Consider the following 23,839-nt stretch of genomic DNA (forward strand, 5'->3'; position numbering starts at 1 on the left):
ACAAGAGTGAAACTCCGTCTCAAAAAAAAAAAAAAAAAAAAATTAGACATGGCTCATTCTCTGATTTTTACTCTAATAGCCATTTTTAAGGTCTGCCTTAGGCAAACTGACCAAGTAGAGTTTTGTTGTTAAAATAGACTCTAAAGTTTTTGTAGTTCACAGCAGTGTATAATATAAATGGCTGTCTTCACTTATTTTTGCTTTATGCTACTGTATTAATTTTTTTATTAATAGCCTTGAGTCCTTTTTGAGATAAAACAGTTGGTGTGGTGTATAAACAGATACATATTCTGTGCCAGGAAAATTTGTTTGGCTTCCTGAATCTCCCATTTGTTCTTGTTTCTTTGGAGACAGGGTCTGGCTCTGTTGCCCAGGCTGGAGGGCAGTGGTGCGGTCACAGCTCACTGCACTCCAGCCTCTCACAGCCACCATGCCAGGCCCATAACGCTTTTAACTCCATGCTGTATTCCTTCCAATAGTTACTTCACTTTTAAAGAGGTCAGAGGATGTGACCATTTTAAAAGGCTCCTGCTACATACTGTCAGTTATATTTGAGTATTTGGTTATTTTATTTAAAAAAGAGATGTCATTTAAAAAATTATAAAAGCAATGCATATTCATGATAAACAATTCAAGTACTACAGCATGTTTGAGGGTTAAGTCCTCTTTCCTTCTCCTACCTCCGGCCTCCTCAGTCTGTAGAGATAACTCTTAATACTTTCTCACATAAGTGTCTAGAAATTTTCACTGCTATGTAAACACATGCATAAGTATATGTTTATAATGTGTATGTTTTTCTTCCTGAATAAATAGGATCATAGTAGAGTTAAATCCTTTTCTCCTGCCCCGTGTCCTTTTCTAACTCTGCAGGAAACAGATCCTCAGGTCTCTATCGAATAGAGGAATTAATATTCAGTAGTGGAATTGAATATTGTGTTAACTATGGTTATCTGTACTTAGGGTTCTGAATAATTGGGAGAACCATTTCATGGTTGAATTTGTATAAGTTTTATGTAATATTATCTTAATTTTTTTTTAAGACCAGGTCTGGCTCTGTCGTCCAGGCTGGAGTGCAGTGGCACCATCTAGGCTCATTGCAACCTCTGCCTCCTGGGCTCAAGCCATTCTCCCACTTCAGCCTCTCAAGCAGCTAGGACTATAGGTACATGCCACCACACCTGGCTAATTTTTGTATTTTTTGTAGAGACAAGGTTTTGCCATGTTACCCAGGCTGATCTCGAACTTCTGAGCTTAAGCCATGTGTCTGCCTTGGCCTCCCAAAGTGCTGGGATTACTAGGAGTGAGCCAGTGTGCTCAGCCTTTATGTAATGCCTTCTTTAACCCTGATGTTTAAATGTAGAAACTCTTGATGGTCCAATTCTGTCACATCGGGAAGCATTTATTTATTATTTTAATTTTTTTTTTTTTTTTTTTTTGCGGGGGGACAGCGTTTTGCTCTTATTGCCCAGGCTGGAGTGCAATGGTGTTATCTTGGCTCACGGCAACCTCTGCCTCCCAGGTTCAAGCGATTCTCCTGCCTCAGACTCCTGAGTAGCTAGGATTATAGGCATACACCCCCACGCCTGGCTAATTTTGTATTTTTAGTAGAGATGGGGTTTCTCCTTGTTGGTCAGGCTGGTCTCGAACTTCGGACCTCAGGTGATCTGCCTGTCTCAGTCTCTCAAAGTGCTGGGATTACAGGCGTGAACCAACATGCCCAGGTTGGGAAGCATTTATTAGGTATTTATAAAGTTATGTTTTGTTTGGGTGTGATGTCATTATGTCATTGATTATAGAAGTGTGTCCATTTTGATTCAGGAAATTCACTGCCAGTCCTTAATGACTGGGGCCACCCTATAGATACAATAGAAAGAGCCAGCCACATTGTTGTCAAGGCAACTAAAGTTCAAGATCATCTGGTCTCCAGGCAACCCTTTCCAGACTTGCCTCAAATGCTTTCCTAAGCTTTCTCAGGGTAGGGGGGGCATTCCCTGCCTTTCTCTTCTAGCTCTGGGATCTCAGGAGGAGGAGGGCCCGAGAAACTGTGGAATGATGTGAGGTTTGGAATTTTTGAACCTGCTAATAAGTATATGGATCAAGTGGTATGTAAAGAAAAATCAGGACCTGGCATGGTGGCTCACGCCTGTAATCCCAGCACTTTTATAGGCCAAGGCAGGTGGATCACTTGAGGTCAGGGGTTTGAGACCAGCCTGGCCAACATGGTGAAACCCTGTCTCTACTAAAAATACAAAAAAATCAGCTGGGCATGGTGGCGTGCGCCTATAGTCCCAGCTACTCAGGAGGCAGTGATTGCAGTGAGCTGGGATCATGCCACTGCACTCCAGCCTGGGGGACAGAGGGAGACTCTGTCTCCAAAGGAAAAAAAATATTAGATTCTAAAGGAGGACAATTTTTCCCTCCCCTTGCGTGGAAAACATGCTGACCTTAGATTTTTTTTTTTTTTTTTTTAAACAGTTAGTTTACTTTCCCACTCTCTTGATTCTTATAAGTCTCCTAAAACTTGTCAGGGTCTGATTCATTAGTCAGGTTGTGACTTGTGAAAGAGTGAAATGCTTGTCCTCTTACCTAGTATGCAAGAGTATGGGTGACCAGCATCTGAAGGCTGGCTTGCCTGGGAATTCTCTTTCTTACATCATAAGAGGTCACCTGTTACCTTGAACAACATAAACCAGTAGTTAATTTGTCTAGGGCAGAGAATGATGGCATACGTAGTCAGGTTGTGACTTCTGAAAGAGTGAAATGCTTGTTCTCTTACCTAGTATGCAAGAGGATGGGTGACCAGCATCTGAAGGCTGGCTTGCCTGGGAGTTCTCTTTCTTATGTCATAAGAGGTTACCTGTTACCTTGAACAACATAAGCCAATAGTTAATTTGTCTAGGGCAGAGAATGATGGCATACGTACTGTGGCAAATCAGGCTGCAGATTGTTTCACACCAAGCCTTGAGATACTTACAAATGCCCTCGTTTCTCTAAGAACTTTCAGAGAAGTGAACCAGGTCACTTGGGTTGGAACAGTAAGAACCTTTTGCTGTACTGGATTCCAATTTCCCATTTACTGGGGGTTGGCATCCTCTGTGAATTCAACCCAGCGGTTGCACTCATACAAAATTTGATATTATTTGTCCTTAGGAAAAGGAGTATTTAGGCTAGACTTTCATTTACCTGTTCAAAAGAAAAAACTTTGAGGATAAAAATTGCTATTCTTGGTTGGGTGTAGTGGCTTGTTCTTATAATCCCAACACTTTTGGGGGCTAAGTCCGGAGGATTACTTGAGGTCAGGAGTTCGAGACTAGCCTGGCCAACATGGTGAAACCTTGTCTTTACTAAAAACAAAAAACAAAACAAAACAAAACAAAACAAAACAAAAAGCCAGACGTGGTGGTGGGGGCCCGTAATCTCAGCTTCTCCGGAGGCTGAGGCAGGAGAATCGCTTGAACCCAGAGGTTGCAGTGAGCCAAGATTGCACCACTGCACTCCAGCCTGGGTAACAAACAGAGCGAGACTCTGTCTCAATAACAAAACAAACAAAAAATAAAACAAATAAAAAATTATTGGGGCATGGTGGTATGCACCTGTGGTCCCAGCTCCTTGGGAGACTGAGGCAGGCGGATTGCTTGGGCCAGGGATGGTGATGCTGCAGTGGGCTGTGACCATGCACTGCACGCCAGCCTGGGTCGCAGAGTGAGACTCTGTCTCCATAAAAAGCTCTCTTTTCCCATCAGGAGTCCCCAGAGTGTTCTGTACATATCTGTTTGAGAAACAGCCTGGAGAGTTATGGATCATGTGGCCAGTTAGGGAGTAGTTAGCTTTAAATTTGAGAGGACCTCTGGGCATGGGATGAAGGGCAAGGGCAGGGCCAGGAGAGGAGGGCAAGGGTTGGTTTGTGAAGGGGGCTGGTGCTGGGGCACTGATCCCAGCAGTTGTAGTTGAGTACCTGTTAGGACCTTTGCTAGGATTTGGAGGAGGATGCAAAGGTAGGAAGCTGCTTTGACAGTATTTATGATCTGGTTCTGGAGATGAAATACAGCAGGCCCATAGCTTTGCATCATTGCCTGATTGCTTAATAACAAGTTTTTATTGAGTGCAGCAGGCCTTCAGAGAAGGCAGAGAGTGATGTGGTTGGAGTGGCTTCACTGGAAGAGGTGAGACCAAAAACATCCCTGAAGAATGGGTCACATGTAGAAGTAGGAGAGGGGAGAACGCTGTATAGGAGTGTTAATTTGTTAATTTGTCTGAGATGTATAATTAATTTGGCTGAGATGTATAGGCCAACTTGTGATTTCACTTGCCTTGCTTCTCATTTATTCTCAGCATTTATGTATATTCATTCATATAGTTTTTCAAGGTCTTCATGTTTTCACTCTTTATCAAAGTACCCCCAAGAAGTATAGGACTTACACATTATTTGTCAGACCATTTTTTTGTTGTCTGAAGTCCAGTGTGGCCACTTTGTCAGCCATCACTGACAGATTGTGTTCTGGGCCTCTGCAGTAGCCTTGCAGGACCTGAGTGAGAATGCCCTCTGGGGAGTTATGTATGTTCAGTTTGACTCACTCCTTGCCACTATTCTGGTCCTATGGCTGACCTGACTCAACAGTGATACTACGTGCCTTTGTAGGCACTTGGGTTTGCAACTCCTGGTATTAAGATTACATTGCATATAGGAAAAGGAACCTTGTGCAAGAAGTTCTAATTGTTTTTTTTTTTTTTTTTTGAGACGGAGTCTTGCTCTGTTGTCCAGGTTCAAGTGCAGTGGCACGATCTTGGCTCACTGCAAACTCCGCCTCCTGCCTTAGCCTTCCGAGTAGCTGGGACTTCAGGTGGGTGCCACCACGCCCGTCTAATTTTTGTATTTTTAGTTGAGACGGGTTTCACCATGTTGGACAGGATGATCTGGATCTCTTGACCTTGTGATCTGGCCCACCTCTGCCTCCCAAAGTGCTGGGATTATAGGTGTGAGCCACCACACCCAGCCTCTCATTGTTCTTAGTGTAAAACCTGACCTGCCCTTTTCCCAAATCTCATCTTAAAATTATCATCTGCCCTTTTACTAAAGGAAGTAACATCTTGTCCTTTTGTTTAGGTCGCTTTCCCTTATTGTCCCCTGAATAATGCCTGTCTCCTCACACTGGGACTGGACTGAAAGTTAGAAGCTTGGAGCAACATATACTTAACGATTTTTAAAGTGTGGAAACCCCCTTTCTGTAATTAGGTTGAGGAATACTTTCAATATCTAATAATAAGTCAAGATAGGATTAGGAGTGGAAGCTACATTTCAACCTAAAATTTTCAGTTTACTTTGTGGATATGTTTTCTTCTTGGCATTTATTTTGGCCATTTGCTGTCCTTTGGGTTATGGGTATTTGGGGGTTGATAGGTTGATAAATGACTGCTAAACACTATAATAATTCTTGTTTTTTTTTTTTTTTTCTGGTGAAATTTTCCCGCTTTGAGCTTGTCTGTGGCCTAGTAAACTCCAATTGAGTGCCTGTGGTTATAGCTGGGATAGAAGCTCAGAAAACTCATAGATCACATCTGAGCTCTTCCCATGGCTGAAAGAGGAGCCATCCTCGTGAGTCTTGTTTTCTCGGTCCCAGCCTCACATAAATGAAATGGGCATTCGTCATTATTTGTGGTGGTCTTGAATAAAAGACTGAGTGGTGTGAGGCCTTTATAACCTGCAAGGCAATTAAGGGGAACAGTAACTTTGCTTATCGTGACCTCTTGGGGAAAGGGCTGGTTCTTTCCAAGGTTTCCCATGGTAAGGAATGATGTGAGTTGGGTCAGGAAGGTCAAGGGTCATGAGCACAAGTGACTGGATTTCCTCTGTGCCTGTGGTGCTTGTATGGTAGCTGCAGTGGGGGCCCAAGTGTGGAGCTGTCTACTGAGTGCCATCATATGTCACCTTCCTTCCTTGGCAGGCCCTGAGCGACCGCTTTAGCGGTGAGATCCCTGATGACCAGATGGCGCATAGCTCCTTTTTTCCAGATGAGTACTTCACCTGCTCCTCCTTATGCCTCAGCTGTGGGTAAGTCAGGCCCTCCCCACCCCCACACCTTGGGAATAGAGCCTTTGAGTGGTATTTCCCAGATTTTGGTGTGTTTGTAAATCCCCTGGGCGCTTGCCAAATTACAGGTTGTGATTTAAATTGTCCAAAGTGGTGCACTTGTAAGTTCCCACAAGATCCCGGTGGTCTGGGAACCACGCTTTTGAGGTAGCAAGAGCTTCAAGGACACATGGTTGTGAAGAATCTCCTGGAAATTCCAACTGGTATAGATGTGAAATTGACTAGCTCTGATTTGGGAGGTTTTTGGGACCGAAAACTTTGGGTTGCTTGTTTTTCTGTGTTTCTTCTACCGGAGCATTCAGTCACTTATTCATAGTATTCCAATTATTCAACTGACATTTGAGTCCGTTCCCCGCCCCCACCTGTGCAAAACACTATGGGTAGGTATTGGTCCCAGGTGATTTCTTTCACTATTAGGGCGGATGTTTAGAGCACATTAGAATTTTCTGGGGAGGCCGGGTGCGGTGGCTCACGCCTGTAATTCAAGCACTCTGGAGGCCAAGGCAGGCGGATCACCTGAGGTAAGGAGTTCAAGACCAGCCTGACCAACATGGTGAAACCCCGTCTTTAAAATAAATAAATAAATAAAATAATTTTCCGGGGAGCTTTCAAAATTCTTGAGGCCAGGCACCACCTCCTGGGATTCGAATTTAACGGGTTGTGTATAGGGCCTCTGCATGGGTATGTTTAAGAGGTTCCTCAGAGGATTCTAAAGTGCAGCCTCAGTTGAGGACGATGAGTTGGGGCAGTGCTTCTGAAACTTCCATATGCATAAGCATCACCTTGAGATTCTGTTAAAATGCAGATTCTGAATCAGGTCTGGCTGAGGCCTGAGATTATGCGTCTCTGTCAAGCTCCCTGGTGATACCTGTGCTGCTGGTCTGTGGACTGCACTTTGTTAGAGTTAGAGCAGTGATTTGCAAATTTCAGCAAGCATCAGAAAAAGTTGAAGGGCATGATCGCTGGGCCCTGCCTCCACAGTTTGTAATTCAGTAGGTCTGAGGTAGGGCCTGGGAGTTTGCATTTTAATAAATTATTAAATTCTCAGGTGATGCTGATGTTGTTTACAGGGACCACCCTTTGAGGATCACTGGATTAGTTTGAACTGTTGATGGCTATTAAATCAGTCTGGTGACTTGTCTGATGGGCCCCAGGGGATTTAAATGCAGCATGTGGAAGTCAGATGGCAGTCTCCATGTCCTTAGACAGTTCCTCCCACCTCCCTTCAAAACCAAATTGTCTTTGCTCCTACCAGAACCAGTGTCCCTGTCCTGCACACTTGCCCTTCTACAGGAGTAGACCTGACCTACATCTGTTATGAATGGCCATTTTGCTTTGAGCCCTGTAGGCCACGTGCTGCTTGCAGAATCACCTCTGGCCTTAGTGAAAAGAGGACGTTGGATTATACAGCCTGGGCAAGGGAGAACTCAGGATTATCTTGGAGAGTTCAGCTTGGAAAGAGGAGAGGGATGCTAGTTGCCAGTGTGACTTACCCTGTTGGATCATTGCTTTCCCATTGTGAGCCTCCCAGGATTTCTGGAACTTTCCCGTTTATCATAGTGAAATTCTAAAGTCCTGATCTCTGTTTCTGCATTGTCAGGATGGCAGAGCTCACTGTTCATTTGGAAGGCTTTCTTGTTCAGACTAAGCCTCCCCTTAATGCATTGCCAACTTTTGGGATTGGTTTTCGTTTGCATCTTGGCAGCCTGTTCTCGGTAAACTTTCCATTTTATCTTGTTTGGATTTTTTGAGTTTTTTGAGAGCTGTTCAGGTTTCCTCTCTCTGGTCAAGTTTGTATCTTCTGGCTCCTCCATTTCTGCTGAGGGGACAGGTAGTTTTTCCAAGAAGATTTTTTTTTTTTTTTTTTTTGAGACGGAGTCTGGCTCTGTTGTTGAGGCCAGAATATAGTGGCACGATCTCGGCTCATTGCAACCTCCGCCTCTTGGGTTCCAGTGATTCTCCTCCTGCCTCAGCCTCCTGAGTAGCTGGGACTACAGGTACCCATCACCATGTCCAGCTAATTTTTGTATTTTTAGTAGAGTCAAGGTTTCACCATGTTGGCCAGGCTGGTCTTGAACTTCTGACCTCAAGTGATCTGCCCCCCTCAGCCTCCCAAAGTGCTGGTATTACAGGCGTGAGCCACTGTGCCCAGCTGATTTCTTTTTTCCCCTTTGTCCTCATAGAAGGATAGTAGTTGCTGTACCTCTGTAGTGCTGTCGATTGCAAGTGTAACAGGGAGGCATGTGGGTTTCCAGCTACCCTTTCTGTGTTCAGCATCTGAGGCCCAGTTAGTAATCAAAGTCTGGTCTTGGCCTTGTGCCTGGCTCAGGGTCAGACTGTTCTGTGTAAGTGGCACTGGCTTCTTTAGCCATCTCATTGTCAGTCTTTGGGCTTCATTCAGGGTTGGATGTAAGAACAGCATGAATCATGGGAAGGAAGGAGTGCCTCATGAAGCCCAGAGCCGCTGCAGATACTCCCACCAATATGACAACCGAGTATATACCTGCAAGGTGAGTCCTCTGAGCTCCTCCCTGCTTCAGCAGCGGGCTTGCTGACCACTCTGTCTCTCTTTGGCAAGACCATCTTGGGGCCATCCATGGCTGCATGCCAAAGTATTTGATATTCAAGTGGAATATTTCTGGAACTTCTTTCCAGCTCTAACAAAAAGCATTCACATGTCTTCATTCGTGAGGGTCCCTTTGTTCACCGTTTTAAGCTTATTTTCTCCTTGTTCTGTCGAGCCTGTATGTAAGGGTCATTTACATCGAACATTCATTCTTAAGAGCAGAAGTGCTCTTTAGGAAACTAGTTTTGGATTGTCCTCCTGTCTGTGACAGATACATAATTTAAAGCTCAGTTTTGGGGCCTGGGATGGACGCACACTCAGTTCATTACCACTTGAGGCACTGGCTTCTCTAGAGGAATGACCTTTCTTCTGCGGTGCTAAACTTACCGTCTGAAACTCTCAGCTGGTATGGTTTGTGGAGAGTCGGGCTGGATGTGGGGGTTGTGGTGTACACAGGAAAAGCTAGCAGAAGGCTAGGCACGACGGCTCACATCTGTAATCCCAGCACTTTGGGAGTCTGAGGCGGGCAGATGGCTTGAGCCCAGGAGTTCGAGACCAGCCTGGGCAACACGGTAAAACCCCCCATATCTACTAAAAAAGAAAAAACCAGAAGACAAAAAATAAGCTAGCAGAGTGTTCCCTGTTTCAGGCCTGCTATGAGAGAGGCGAGGAAGTCAGCGTAGTGCCCAAAACATCTGCTTCCACTGACTCTCCCTGGATGGGTCTTGCAAAATATGCCTGGTCTGGGTGAGTTTAAACAATGTGGCTAAAGGTTTTCTGGTGTGTTTGTCTCCCCAGGCACCTGGCAGGGTAACAGTATTGATTTGCCTTCCTCATAGGTATGTGATCGAATGTCCTAACTGTGGCGTGGTCTATCGTAGTCGGCAGTACTGGTTTGGAAACCAAGATCCTGTGGATACGGTGGTGCGGACAGAGATTGTGCACGTGTGGCCTGGAGTAAGAGCTGTTTTCCTTTATCTTGTGTTGTTCAGTTTTTTGTGTGTAGAAAACTGGAGCTTGTTTAAAATTAAGGTTAACTGTGAATTTCAGAATGTTGGTGGTTTAGAAAGGCATGATCTGGAGAGCTTTTTTGCTCTCTGGACCTTTAGTTGTTTTAATTTCTTCTTGCATGTATATTAGAAGTACAACTTGAGGCCGGGCGCGGTGGCTCAAGCCTGTAATCCCAGCACTTTGGGAGGCCGAGGCGGGTGGATCACGAGGTCAAGAGATCGAGACCATCCTGGTCAACATGGTGAAACCCCGTCTCTACTAAAAATACAAAAAATTAGCTGGGCATGGTGGGGTGTGCCTGTAATCCCAGCTACTCAGGAGGCTGAGGCAGGAGAATTGCCTGAACCCAGGAGGCGGAGGTCGCGGTGAGCCGAGATCGTGCCATTGCACTCCAGCCTGGGTAACATGAGTGAAACTCCGTCTCAAAAAAAAAAAAAAAAAAAAAAAGAAGTACAACTTGAGCTGGGCGCGGTGGCTCGTGCCTGTAGTCCCAGCTACTCAGGAGGCCGAGGTGGGAGGATCGCTTGAGCCCAGGAGTTCTGGGCTGTAGTGCGCTATGCTCATCGGGTGTCCCACTAAGTTCGGCATCAGTATGGTGACCTCCTGGGAGCAGGGGACCACCAGGTTGCCTAAGGAGGGGTGAACCAGCCCAGATCAGAAACGGAGCAGGTCAAAACTCCTGTGCTGATCAGTAGGGGGGGATTGTGCCTGTGAATAGCCACTGCATTCCAGCCTGGGCAACACAGCGTGGCCCCATCTCTGTAATAAATAAATAAATAAAGTACAACTTTAAATGAAATACAATAAAAATCTGTAGCTTACTCTTTTGGCAAATAAAACATTTTCCCATATTCTAGTCGTCCATTTTCTATGTATATGTTTTTATAGATACAGATAATCTACATGCCTTTTTCCTGCTTTTTTTTTTTTCTCATAATGCTATTTTATTTAGTTTTATTTCTGCCTTTTTAAGAAAACCATTAAAATGCTAGTGACTATCTTTGTGTAAGAAAGCCATTTTTTGTTATAGGAAATTTTCTTGAAGTATATTCTAGGAAGTGGGATTCCTATTGACCCTTAAGTGATTTCTTACTTTGACTTTTGAGTTCCAGATGTCAAAAATACAAATCTGCTTATGAGGCAGTGATATCATGCTTTCATTCCGCATTAAATCAGCATTCACACTTAGCGTTGTCCATAAATCACAGCAAATCCAAAACTTTTTCCTTTCATGGAAGAAAGACAAGTGATTTTTCACTGAGGGAATCATTTTACTCTGTGTCATTGTCCTTGTTTGGTGATTCCTCAAGCCACCATTCAGCCTAGGAATCCTACCTGCAGGTCCCTTCTGAGCTTTCCTGGATCCTATAGGTACCATAAAACTGGAGATTTCCTTATTTTTTTCCTCTTTTTTCCCAATGTTCAGGCCCACTGAAATTTGTTATTGTATGGTAGTCTCATTACTGGAACCCACCTCCTTGGCGTAATGGTTTATGCCATCTTGTCCCAAGGATTTAACATGGTCTTATAGTGAGAAAGTAAAGGTGGTTAGATAGTTTATATTCCAGGAAAACAGTACTGCAGTAGAGTACTCTCAGGTTGCATTCCTCACAGTACTTGAAATTAGGAGAATACAGATGCCTTCCCTGCTGTGTGTTTACTCCCTCCTTCCTTCCTCCCTCCCTCCCTCCCTTTTTCATTTCAACATACATCGTTATGTACCTTGTGCCCAGAATTGAGCTAGTTACTTTACAAAATACAAAAATGAAAAAGAGTTATTGTCAGGGAGTTCAGAGTTTGATAAGGAGTCAGACACATAAATGGATATTGTACTTAGACACACAGAAATAGGATTCCTAGAGATGTTCAAGTATTGGAAGAACTAAGAGGAAAGGTTCTTAACTCAGCCTGTGGTGGGGGGCCTCCTGGAAGAGGTGTCATCTCCTGTATTATATGGGCTTAGTAAGTCCTGAATTGAACAGCTAGCTACATGTCAAGTCTTATGGTCGCTTTGAAGAGAACAAAGCCAGAGGGATCTTGGTCTGTCTGCATTTTTCCCTGCCAGGGAGTTAATGGTTCTGAGTTGGCCACAATGAGTTTGCAACTCACCAGACATCCCTCTTCCTCCTTCCTTTCACTCCCTTCTCAGCATGATGGAAGCCTGCATTTTCATTTCAGACTGACGGGTTTCTGAAGGACAACAACAATGCTGCCCAGCGCCTGTTAGACGGGATGAACTTCATGGCTCAGTCGGTGTCCGAGCTTAGCCTTGGACCCACCAAGGCTGTGACTTCCTGGCTGACAGACCAGATTGCCCCTGCCTACTGGAGGCCCAACTCCCAGATTCTGGTATGGAGTGGCACGATGCCCTTACACCCCTGGCACAGCCCATCCTGCTTAATGCTGCTTTGCCTTGTGCTAAGCTTGCCCTGTGAGGGAGACGCAAACATTTCTGCCAGAGCATTGAGCTCTGTGAGTACTGGGAAGGGTAGGAGTCATTGAGAAGGCCAGTTTCCTCTTTGCCCACTGATTTCCCATCGTGTTTTCCTGCAAGTATATTCTCTCTTGGGTTATAGTTTCCTTGTCTGTGGCGGCCAATTAATATTGCTTACATGTGTGAGGATGCAGATAGAGAATCTGGGGAAAAGGAGCCTTTAAAGGTTATTTAGGGTCATCCTCAGCTTGATCCATTAATGCTACAGCACCCAGAGCAAGGGAGCACCCAGCTTTAACCCAGACACTTAGTGAAGGACACTTGCTGCCCACCTGGCTTCCTTTCCACTCTCAGATAACTCTTACTGGAAAGTTTTGTCCTGCTTGAGCTAACAGCACTGCCTTAGTTTCTGGTTGCCCCAGCTCTGGTCGACTTCTCAACTGAGCAGACATGTGCCATACCCACCTGCCTCTCTGTTTTGTTTTGGGCTTGGAACAGAGCTGCAACAAGTGTGCGACGTCTTTTAAAGATAATGACACGAAGCATCACTGCCGAGCCTGTGGGGAGGGCTTCTGTGACAGCTGTTCATCAAAGACCCGGCCAGTGCCTGAGCGGGGCTGGGGCCCTGCGCCGGTGCGGGTGTGTGACAACTGCTACGAAGCCAGGAATGTCCAGTTAGGTAACGTGGGGCCTGGGAGCTGCAGGGGTGGCGGGGAGACCCTCCCTCCTTGGCACTGGGAACTGGATGTCCAGATGCCCCAGTCCCGCTCATAACCACATCTTCCTTGTGAGAGCACTTACCTCGGGCCTTGGCCAGTCAGGCTCTAAGCTCCTTGTTAACAGTGTCCTATGGGTGCTGTTCCTCAGGGCTCGAGCCTGTCCTGCGTTCTTAGCTGCAGAGGTGCTTCTGGGGGCAGGGAATACACACATAGCAGCTGAGTTCTGAAAAGGCTGCTCCTTTGAGAAGGTTCTAGCTCAGTCTTCTCCTTTGAGAAGGTACTAGTTTTTGCTCCTAGAACCTTTCTGCCTTAAAGAAGGTTATAAAGGGTCCCCAGAAGGTTGCAGATAAAGGACTGACAGATGTCATCGGATTTCAGGGTCTGGGCCGACCCGACCCGCAGCGCAGACCTTTGCAATGGTTGCTGGAGGACACGGTGGTGTTTGGGCTCAGAATCCAGAAGCGTTCTGCTATTGCTCCCTGAGTTTTCCATTTGGGAGAGGACTTAGAGGTGACAGCTTTTCCCTTATTATTGTCTACAGATGTTACGGAGGCACAGGGGGACGATGAAGGCGGAACGCTCATTGCTCGGAAGGTGGGCGAAGCCGTGCAGAACACTCTGGGAGCTGTTGTAACAGCCATTGACATACCACTAGGTGGGCCTGGCAGTGCTTCCCTTGGGTGTAGCTGATCTGGGTTGAGGGGTTTCGGGTGCCCTGGGCTGCCACTTTGTAAAGGCTTGCCAACCTAGATAGAGATGAGTGGTAAGGAATTAATTGCAAACTGCCATTTGCTTGCTTCTGCTGAATGCCTTAGTAGTTTCATGTTTATTCCTGAGGCCATTCTCTCATAGCTTCTAGTGCTGTATAACAAGCTACCTTAAAATGTAAAGGCTTAAAACAACCATCTTGAGTCGGGCGTGGTGGCTCAGGCCTTGTAATCCCAGCTACGAAGGAGGCTGAGGCAGGAGAATCGCTTGAACTCGGGAGGTGGAGGTTGCAGAGAGCCGAGATCACGCCACTGCACTCCAGCTTGGGTTACATACAGAGCGAAACTCCATCTCAAAAAAAATACATTAAAAAAGAAAACAAGCATCTTGGATGTCTTTCTAGGTTTAGAAGTCAGGAAGGGTGATTTTTCAGCTCCAAGTGGCATTTCCTCTAGTTACTACCTGATATTCCAGGGTGGCAGCTGGAGTGGTCTCAAGACTCCAAGCTGACCTCACTTACAAGCTGCGTGCCTTGGCAGGGACAGTGAGAAGGCTGTGTGTAGCAGAGCCTCATCCCCTCTCTGTATTCTCCAGGCCTCTTCAGTGGTTTTTCTGGCATTTAAGAAGCTGGACTTCTTAAGTGATGTCAGTATTCCAGGAGCTAATGTTCCAAGAGACAGGAAGTAGAAGTTGTCCATCTCTCTCTTTTTTTTTTTTTTGAGATGGAATCTTACTGTGTCGCCCAGGCTGGAGTGCAGCGGTGCAATCTCAGCTCACTGCAACTTCTGCTTCCCGGGCTCAAGCAGTTCTCCTACCTTAGCCTCCTGAGTAGCCGGGATTACAGGCATGTGCCACCAGGCCCAGCTAATTTTTGTATTTTTGGTAGAGATGGGGTTTCACTATGTTGACCAGGCTTGTCTTGAACTTCTGACCTCAGGTGATCCACCTACCTTGGCCTCCCAAAGTGCTGGGATTACAGGCATGAGCCATTGCGCCCAGCTGAAGCTGCCCATCTCTTAAGGCCTAGGATTGCAGACGGGCACCCCTGCTGCCATCTCCTGGAGTCTGCTGCAGTCCAGGGCCTGCTTAGATTCAAGGGAGGGGGCAGGAGTGTCAAAGATGGAAAGTGGGTCAAAGAGTCTACACTGCCTTTAATCTGTCACACCAGCCAAACTGTTAGTAGTTTAAGATTTAAAATAGCACCCCAGCTTTGGATGTATTCAGGATGGCGAGGGAGAGAGGGAAGGAAATCACCCAGTGCATGGCGGGCTTAGGCAAGGCTGGCCAGGCCTGGGGTAGCGTGGCATGTTGTAGGGGAGTGAGCAAAAGTAGGTAGTGATGAAAATGTCCTGGAGCAGCTTTCCTCACTGCGGCTCACAGAGTAGAGGATGTAGGAACTGCTGGATTTGCCCAGGCTTCAATCTCTGGTTGCATCTGTCTTCAGGGGTGCCTGGGAGAGGCAAGGACTGTCCTTGGCTCAGAAGCAGAGCATAGCCTGCAAGCTGTGCTCACCAAGTGCTCTCATCCTGAGCGCCCACAGGTGTAGAGTCCCAGGCCAGTGTATCAGGCATGTTCTTTCTTGTCATCCTCATCACAGCTCTTGAAGGTGGATTGTTAAAGATGAGTAAGCCCCTGAGAGGTTAGCTAACCTTTATTTTCTTTCTTTCTTTCTTTTTTTTTTTTTTTTTTTTTTGAGACAGAGTTTCGCTCTTGTTACCCAGGCTGGAGTGCAATGGCGCGATCTCGGCTCACCGCAGCCTCCACCTCCTGGGTTCAGGCAATTCTCCTGCCTCAAGCCTCCTGAGTAGCTGGGATTACAGGCACGCGCCACCATGCCCAGCTAATTTTTTGTATTTTTAGTAGAGACGGGGTTTCACCATGTTGACCAGGATGGTCTCCATCTCTTGACCTCGTGATCCACCCGCCTCGGCCTCCCAAAGTGCTGGGATTACAGGCTTGAGCCACCGCGCCCGGCTTCTTTTTTTTTTTTTCATATTGAATCTCACTCTATTGCCCAGGCTGGAGTGCAGTGGTAAAATCTTGGCTCACTGCAACCTCCACCTCCTAGGTTTAAGTGATTCTCATGCCTCAGCCTCCCAAGTAGCTGGGGTTACAGTCATGTGCCGCCATGTCCAGCTAATTTTTGTATTTTTAGTAGAGACAGGGTTTCACCATGTTGGCCAAGTGATCTGCCTGCCTTGGCCTCCCAAAGTGCTGGGATTACAGGTGTGAGCCACAGTGCCCAGCCTTAGCTAAACTTTCTTAATCCAGCAGTTTATGATTAACCCATTCTCAATAAAATTGGGATTAGAGTGTCTGACTCCAGAGCCCAGACTTCTTTATAGTTCCTCCAGGGGTTCTTAACACGGCTGCCCCTTCAGTTTACAAGGAAAGCTTCATAGATGGGAATATCAAGGAGATGGGTATGGGGTTGCGTGCTTGTAATCCCAGCTACTTGGGAGGCTTGGAATTTGAGATCAGTCTGGGCAACAGAGTGACACCCTGTCTCAAAAGAAAAAGAAAGGCTGGGCATGGTGGCGCATGCCTAGAATCCCAGCACTTTGGGAAGCCAAGGCAGGTGGATCACTTGAGGCCAGGAATTTGAGACCATCAGCCTGGCCAACACGATGAAACCCCATCTCTACAGAAATTAGCCAGGTGCGGTGGTGCATGCCTGTAGTCCCAGCTACTTGGGAGGCTGAAGCGGGAGGACTGCTTGAACCCAGGAGGCAGAGGTTGTGGTGAGCTGAAATCATGCTACTGTACTCCAACCTGGGGGACAGAGCGAGACTCTCTCCAAAAAAAAAAAAAAAGAAAAAGGAAAAGGGAAAATCAGTGCCTATGCTCCAGTCTGAAAGACTCTGATCTGGCTGTGAGTGGTGGAGCCTGGGCATCTGCATTTTTTTTTTTTTTTTTTTTTTTTTTGAGACGGAGTTTCGCTCTTGTTACCCAGGCTGGAGTGCAATGGCGCGATCTCGGCTCACCGCAACCTCCGCCTCCTGGGTTCAGGCAATTCTCCTGCCTCAACCTCCTGAGTAGCTGGGATTACAGGCATGCGCCACCATGCCCAGCTAATGTTTTTTGTATTTTTAGTAGAGACGGGGTTTCACCATGTTGACCAGGATGGTCTCGATCTCTTGACCTCGTGATCCACCCGCCTCGGCCTCCCAAAGTGCTGGGATTACAGGCTTGAGCCACCGTGCCTGGCCAGGCATCTGCATTTTTAAAAAACCCTGTAAGCAGTTCTGTATGCAGTTGGGATTACAAGCCAGTAAGCATCTGAGGATGCCCTCTTGCCAGTTGGAACTCAGGGTATTGGGTTTTGGGTGTCCTGATCATTGTCCCCTGCCATAGGTCTGGTAAAGGATGCGGCCAGGCCTGCGTACTGGGTGCCTGACCACGAAATCCTGCACTGCCACAATTGCCGGAAGGAGTTCAGCATCAAGTTGTCCAAGCACCACTGCCGGGCCTGCGGACAGGGCTTCTGTGACGAGTGCTCCCATGACCGCCGGGCTGTCCCTTCTCGTGGCTGGGACCATCCCGTCCGAGTCTGCTTCAATTGCAATAAAAAGCCTGGTGACCTTTAACCCCAGCCCCCTGTCCAAGTCCTTCACAATTCCTTAGGTTCTCAGGGTTAGAAACAGTCTCTCGAGGTAGGCCTTCTTCCCGGTCACCTGCTGTGGTGTGTGTCCTCTCCTTTCCTCATCCCAGGGCCACTTTCCCTCAGCGGGGGTGAGCCTGGCGGCCGGCCCGAAGGCGTGAACCCCTCAGGGCAGAGGACTGAGCAACTCCCAGCAAAGGGGAATGAACCTGATCCGTTGCATTTATTTCAGTTAAAAATAATGAATATATGTGTGTATATATCTCTCTCCATATATACATATGAAAGGAACTCGGGGTGTATCGAGGCTGCTGCTGGCTGTGGAGACCTCGTATGGTCTCCCCAGCACAGGGTGAGGTGGCAGCGGCAGCAGGTCTTCCTCACAGAACCGAGCCAGGCTCACGGCCGCCACATGGCTGGCACCTTCTGCTGCTGATCTCGGAGCCTTGGAAGCCTCTCCTGGCCCTGGCTCTTCCCTCCACACCTCTCAGCTGCCTGGGGAGTGAGCCTCCCAGGTCCTTGCTGCCTGAAACGGCCTGAAGGGAATTCTACCTGGGTCTTCTGGGAGTCAAACCCCAATTCTTGGCTTAAGCCTGTTTGTCAGAGACCACCCAACTTAGCGTGCAGGTCACCAGAGTGGGTGGAGGGTCAGAGGTCGGGTCTTCGGCCCTGAGAAGTGGAAAGGCAGGGGCCATGCTGTCCCGCGTCCCCCAGGGAAGAGCAAAGAAGGAACTGGGCCTTCCCTGGCAGAGCTTCCTGCCCCGATGCTTCTGTCTCCACTTGGCTTTCACAAAAGGCGGCACCCAGCTCCTCAGTCGCAGCACCTGCCTCCCACCCCCCGCCCCCCTCCAGCCCACCATCCGCTTCTGAGTGTCTCACTAGGATTTTCATTGCTTATTTTAAAGTGTCTTAATTCTTTGTTCCCAGACAAACAACCCCTCTAGCTCTCGGAGGGGCGATCATGAGAAACCTTCCAGGGAAACAGAGCACAGAATGGACTGACTGTTAGTTGCTTTTTTAAAGTCTATATAAATATTTCAGCAGATCATAAAGAAAAAATTTATCTCTTTGGTCCTCGCAAGAGAAAGGAACTGTGGTTTCACCTCAAGAGCCTGGACATCTCTGACTGTCGTGACTGGAAAGAGCCTGTTGTGCTGAAACCCTATCATCGTGGTGGATTTGATCTTCAGTGGTCAAACATGAAGAATGAAGCAGAATTCGTGACTGAACTGCTGGGCGGGTTGAGCTGCAGGGAGGTACAAGGGCGGTCATCCCTGGTTCGTGTATCAGTGTGACAGGTGCCCTGGGGTGTGTCGTCCCTCTCAGACCTGCTCCTGCTGCCTCCTGGGGCCCAGTGACTGGGCCCTACTCTAGAACTGTGTACCATCAAATTCGCCATCATAAAGGAACCTTCCTGCATCTTGACTGTGCTGGCTTTTTCCTCTCCATCAGTGCCTCTGGCCACCGTCTTCTCTTCGGCTGATGGTGGCCATCAGAGCAGAAGCCAAGTATGGGGCATGTTTCTAGGGTGGTAATATTTTATCTGCAAATACTGCAGTCTATGACTTTGACAAATAAGAACTTAAAAACCATTGCCAGGTACTCCCAAGCCATTGTCCTGTGGAGTGGATGTGGGTGTCCTGACCACGGCCTGCTTCCCCAGCCCTTTGATAGATAGCACAGCCCACCCAGATGAGTGTGCTGACTGGGGCCAGGGCTTTGTGGCTATTATGAATATTCGTTTGTTTAGGGAAGGCAGTAGCTGACAGTCACAGAATTCTCTCTAGTGACTAGAGGGCCCCCATGTTCTCACTCGGCCTCCCAAAGTGCTGGGATTACAGGCTTGAGCCACCGCGCCCGGCGCAAGCTTCCAGTTTTTAAAAATTTTATAGAGATGGGGTTTTGCCATGTTGCCCACACTGGTCTTGAACTCCTGGGCTCAAGCAGTCTGCTGCCTTGGACTCCCAAAGTGCTGGGATTAGGGTTATAGTCGTGAGCCACTGCTCCTGGCCAGCTTCCAATTGTTAAAAAAATTTTGATTGAATGTTAATTTCGCAGCTATATTTGCATTTTCTACTTCAGACCTACCATCATTAGGGAGAGACAATGGAACCTACAGTCGTAATCTGTAATCTTATCATGAATAGGATGTTTTAGTTACTGTACAAAATCTGAGAACTTCTAACTCCTCTCTTTTTTTTTTTGTATTTTAATTTTTGTATTTTCAGTAGAGACGGGGTTTCACCATGTTGGCCAGGTTGGTCTTGAATGCCTGACCTCTAGTGATCTGCCCACCTTGGCCTTCCAAAGTGCTGGGATTACAGGCATGAGCCACCGCACCCGGCCAGTATTTGTGGGCATTTTTGATAACCACTGTGTGCCATTGATTGTCACCTCTAGAAGGCTATAAGCAAGCAGACACTGGGCTAGTTAGCAAGGGGTCTATCACAGCTCAGTGCTGCCGTCACAATCACCTGCTCATTTGCTACCTTTCATTGTCACCTGGGGAGTAGGGCAAAATGGAAAACCCTTCAAGGCCAGGCACAGTGGCTCACACCTGTAATCCCAGTGCTTTGGGAGGCCAAAGTGAGTTCTAGACCAACCTGAGCAACATGGCAAAATCCCTTCTCTACATAAAAAGAAACCCCCAAACCTCAAAAGCCAGGTGAGGTGGTGCACACCTGTAATCCCAGCTACTCAGGAGGCTGAGGTGGGAGGATTGTTTGAGCCTGGGAGGTCAAGACTGCAGCTGCAGTGAGCCAAGATCACACCCGCTGTACTCTAGCCTGGGCGACAGAGTGAGACCTTGTCTAAAAAAAAAGAAAAATGCTTAGAGACTGTGACATATTAATCTTTATGACACCATTGATAACAAGCAAACTGGCCGAAATGCTTTATCAACTTCTTGGCCAAGTTTAACCCCCTTTCAAGCAACCTAGACCACATGTTAGGTGCAGTGACTGTTAACCAAGAACAAGCTGCTGCTCTTTCCCTGCCGCCACCGAGTCGTGGAGGCAGAGGCTCAGGTGTGTTCAAGAATCAGCTTCACCCGTAACCTGCTGCCATGGCCCAGGAAGGCATCACTGCTGGAGGTGTCAAGGACCTTAATACTGCTTTACAAGAGGTCCTGAAGGCCCGCCCTCATCCACGATAGCTTGGCACGTGGCATTCAAGAAGCTGCCAAACCTTAGACAAGCACTGGGCCCATCCTTGTGTGCTGCCCCCAACTGTGATGAGCCTGCCTATGTGGCTGGTGAAGGCCCTTGGTGCTGAACACCAGATCACCCTAATTAAGGTTGATGACAAGAAACTAGGGGAAGGGGTGGGCCACTGTAAAACTGACAGAGGGAAAACCCCGTAAGGTGGTTGCAATTGTGTAGCAGTTAAGGACCATGGCAAAGGATGTCATCAAAGAGTTTGTGTTTTTTTTTTGAGACAAGAGTCTTGTTCTGTCGCCAGGCCCCAGGCTAGAGTATAGTGGCACGATCTCGCCTCACTGCAAGCTCCACCTCCCAGGTTCAAGCAATTCTCCTGCCTCAGCCTCCTGAGCAGTTGGAACTACAGGCGCACGGCGCCACGCTCAGCTAATTTTTCTATTTTAATAGAGACGGGATTTCACTATCTTGGCCAGATGGTCTCGATCTCTTCACCTCATGGTCTGCCTGCCTTGGCCTCCCAAAGTGCTGGGATTACAGGCATAAGCCATTGTGCCTGGCTGGTTTTTTTTTTTTTTTTAAGATGGAGTCTCTGTCACCCAGGCTGGAGTACAGTGGCATGATCTCATCTCACTGCAGCCTCTGCCTCCTGGGTTCACGCAGTTCTCCAGCCACAGCCTCCCAAGTAGCTGGGATTACAGGTGTGCACCAACCACACCCGGCGAATTTTTGTATTTTTAGTAGAGACGGGGTTTCACCATGTTAGCCAGGCTGGTCTTGAATTCCTGACCTCAAATGATCTGCCTGCCTCGGCCGCTCAAAGTGCTGGGATTACAGGTGTGAGCCACCGTACCCGGTCCTTTCATGTTTTAATTCAAGGGAGTTTTGCATGTACTAAGTTTTCAAAAACACATGTTGAAGGAACATTTTTATCTATACTCCGACACATACCCGATTGCCAAATTGTGTTCACAGCTCTCGCACTTGCAGATTTAGAAGAGACTTTTTTTTTTTTTTTTTTGTATTTTTAGTAGAGATGGGGTTTCACCATGTTGGCCAGGATGGTCTTGATCTGCTGACCTCATGATCCCCTGCTTTGGCCTCCCAAAGTGCTTGGATTACAGGCATGAGCCACCATGCCTGGCTAGGACTTGGTCTTAACTGAAGACAAAGGAGGTCCTAAAGGGGCTTTTTGTCCTAGTGGTCAGCTGGAATATGGAAGGAACGTTAAAAGTTCCTTCATCGCCGGGCGTGGTGGCTCATGCCTGTAATCCAAGCAGATTGGAGGCCAAGGTGGGCGGATCACCTGAGGTCGGGAGTTCAAGACCAGCCTGACCAACATGGTGAAACCCCGTCTTAAAAAAAAAAAAAGAACAAAGAAAAAAGTTCCTTCATTTTTTCTGGTGACACTGTGACTCACAGCATTTACTTTTAAATAAAAGTGAGAAAACATCCAGGAAGGGGGCACCCGGATTTGAACCGGGGACCTCTTGATCTGCAGTCAAATGCTCTACCCCTGAGCTATACCCCCTTCACCTGCCTGGAGCTCCTTTCTTGTCCACTTATGGTGACTCAATACAATCAAGTTCCACCCACACTAGAGTTCTGGCACACTGTGTGTTCTAAAGCCCCACCTTCTTAATTATCTATCATCTGCTTTGGCTTTTCCCTTAGGCACTAATAAACTGAGAGGAAATACTTGAAAAATGACATCCTGGGCTAGACATGGTGGCTCACGCCTATAATCCCAGCACTTTGGGAGGCCGAGGTGAGGTCAGGAGTTCGAGACCAGCCTGTCCAATGTGGTGAAACCCCCATCTCCACCAAAAATACAAAAAAATTAGCTGGGCGTGGTGGCAGGCACCTGTAATCCCAGCTCTTTGTTAGCCCACTGGCAGGGGGGAACGAAGCCTCTCCTTTCAAACCTGGCACTCCTTGGTATGAAGTGCAAGGGCGGAGGCCTGAGAAGCCCTTTCTCCTCCCCCCTCCTCTCCAGGGGGAACAGAAGCTGAGGGTAGAGCTGCCTCCCTCCTCCAATCTCAGGGAGGAAACAGCACCCTTGGAGACACAAATACATTTTAAAAATGTAAGATACCATTGAGAGTTCATCTAAACATCTGTCTTAGAAATTCAGGTTCAGGGCTATGAAGGGAAGAGATGCTGTTAGAACAGAGAGAAGTGGGTAACCTCACCAAAGACGGACGTGCTCCAACAGAGGGCTGGGGTGTTCCAGCGGCAGCTGAACCTCCCATTGAACCCACTGACCGGTTTCAGACCAGCACTGTAGTGGTCATGCCCAGTCACCTGCTGGAGAGAATGCCCTTGGGGGCAAGGAGAGAGAGGCCTGAGCCTATATTCAGCCCACTTCTTGGCCTCCCTACTACGCCGGGTGTGGTATGGGATGCCAACCAGGTGTAGTCACTGCATTCCCCATGCCCACATCTGAACATGCAATCCTCAAATGGCCTGAGCTTCTGGGCTGAAAAGCCAAGGGCTGGTGAGGCTGAGGGACAGAAGGCTTCCTAGAAATAAAACTCAGCACCAGGAATAATTGCAGGAAGACTGTGAGTGGTTTGCGCTGGGACAGGAGAGACCAGAAATTCTGGGCTTGGCAGAGCTTGCTTTTCTCCCACGAGAAATGAGAAAAATCTCACCCTTGCCTCTGAGCCATGTGGAAAAAATGGATGAGATCAAGATCAACTGGGCCAAATGGTACAAAGATCATGTGACTAGAAGAGCAGCCCAGGATGGTGGAGTTGGGCTGGGAGGAAGGTTTACCCTGTTAGAAAAATCTCTCTCACCTCTTCCCCATTGTTGTTAACCTGGGCCTGGAAAAAGTGCAGGATGCAGCCGTGAGGGGAGCAGGGGCTTCAGAATTGGGAAGAACAGAATTTTTTTTTTTTTTTGAGATGGAGCTTTGCTCTGTCGCCCAGGTTGGAATGTGCAGTGGTATGATCTCAGCTCACTGCAACCTCCGCCTCCCAGGTTCAAGTGATCCTCCTGCCTCAGCTTCCTGTGTAGTTGAGATTACAGGCGCCCACCACCACACCTGGCTAATTTTTGTATTTTTAGTAGAGTCGGGGTTTCGCCACGTTGGTCAGGTTGGTCTCAAACTCCTGACCTCCGGTGATCTGCCCACTTCAGCCTTCCCAAGTGTTGGGATTACAGGCATGAGCCACCACGCCCCACTGGGAAGAGCAGAATCTTAATTCTGGCTCAGCCCTTCTTGCCAAATCACTTTAACTCCAGAAACTTGTTTCCCCAGCTGTGCCATGGGGTTAGTGTGAGGGTGAAAAGTGCCTAACAAATGGCTCATATCTGTAATGCCAGCACTTCAAGAGGCTGAGGCCAGATCACTTGAGCCTAGGAGTTCAAGACCAGCCTGGGCAACATAGGGAAACCCCATGTCTATAAAAAATAAACAACTAACTGAGTGTGGTGGTGCACACCTGTTGGCCCAACTGCTCAGGAGGCTGAGGTGGGAGGATTGCTCAAGCCCCGGAGGTCAAGACTGCAGTGGGTAGTGATTGTGCTACTGCAATTCATGCAATCCAGGC

At 47.6% G+C, this 23,839-nt stretch overlaps 2 protein-coding genes and 1 non-coding gene across 5 annotated transcripts in view; 1 reads left to right on the top strand and 2 right to left on the bottom strand.

Annotated features, from left to right (window-relative positions):
- The window catches only part of ZFYVE1 (zinc finger FYVE-type containing 1), a 70,008-nt gene that overhangs the window by 37,983 nt on the left and 8,186 nt on the right, over positions 1-23,839 (top strand). For 2 of the 3 annotated variants that reach the window (XM_032245689.1, XM_032245691.1), the window contains exons 5-12: positions 5,943-6,049; positions 8,490-8,598; positions 9,304-9,401; positions 9,494-9,611; positions 11,844-12,014; positions 12,598-12,778; positions 13,360-13,473; positions 16,881-18,546. In XM_032245689.1, the coding sequence (XP_032101580.1) occupies positions 5,943-6,049; positions 8,490-8,598; positions 9,304-9,401; positions 9,494-9,611; positions 11,844-12,014; positions 12,598-12,778; positions 13,360-13,473; positions 16,881-17,113 (1,131 nt within the window). In that variant the 3' untranslated portion in view covers positions 17,114-18,546. Of the gene's footprint in view, positions 1-5,942; positions 6,050-8,489; positions 8,599-9,303; positions 9,402-9,493; positions 9,612-11,843; positions 12,015-12,597; positions 12,779-13,359; positions 13,474-16,880; positions 18,547-23,839 lie in introns of those variants that run through there. The other variant, XM_032245690.1, reaches the window with a different exon arrangement.
- Positions 13,445-23,839, bottom strand: part of DCAF4 (DDB1 and CUL4 associated factor 4) — a 47,385-nt gene continuing 36,990 nt past the window's right edge. The window contains exon 14 of the mRNA XM_032245695.1: positions 13,445-13,564. Within this exon, the coding sequence (XP_032101586.1) occupies positions 13,470-13,564 (95 nt within the window). The 3' untranslated portion in view covers positions 13,445-13,469. The remainder of the gene's footprint in view (positions 13,565-23,839) is intronic.
- On the bottom strand, positions 21,742-21,813 carry TRNAC-GCA. Its single transcript has one exon. It is a non-coding gene; the product is annotated as a tRNA-Cys (tRNA).

The sequence above is a fragment of the Sapajus apella genome, unplaced genomic scaffold (genome assembly GCF_009761245.1).
Source record: "Sapajus apella isolate SASKATOON/1434 unplaced genomic scaffold, GSC_monkey_1.0 scaffold59, whole genome shotgun sequence".
NCBI lineage: Eukaryota > Metazoa > Chordata > Mammalia > Primates > Cebidae > Sapajus > Sapajus apella.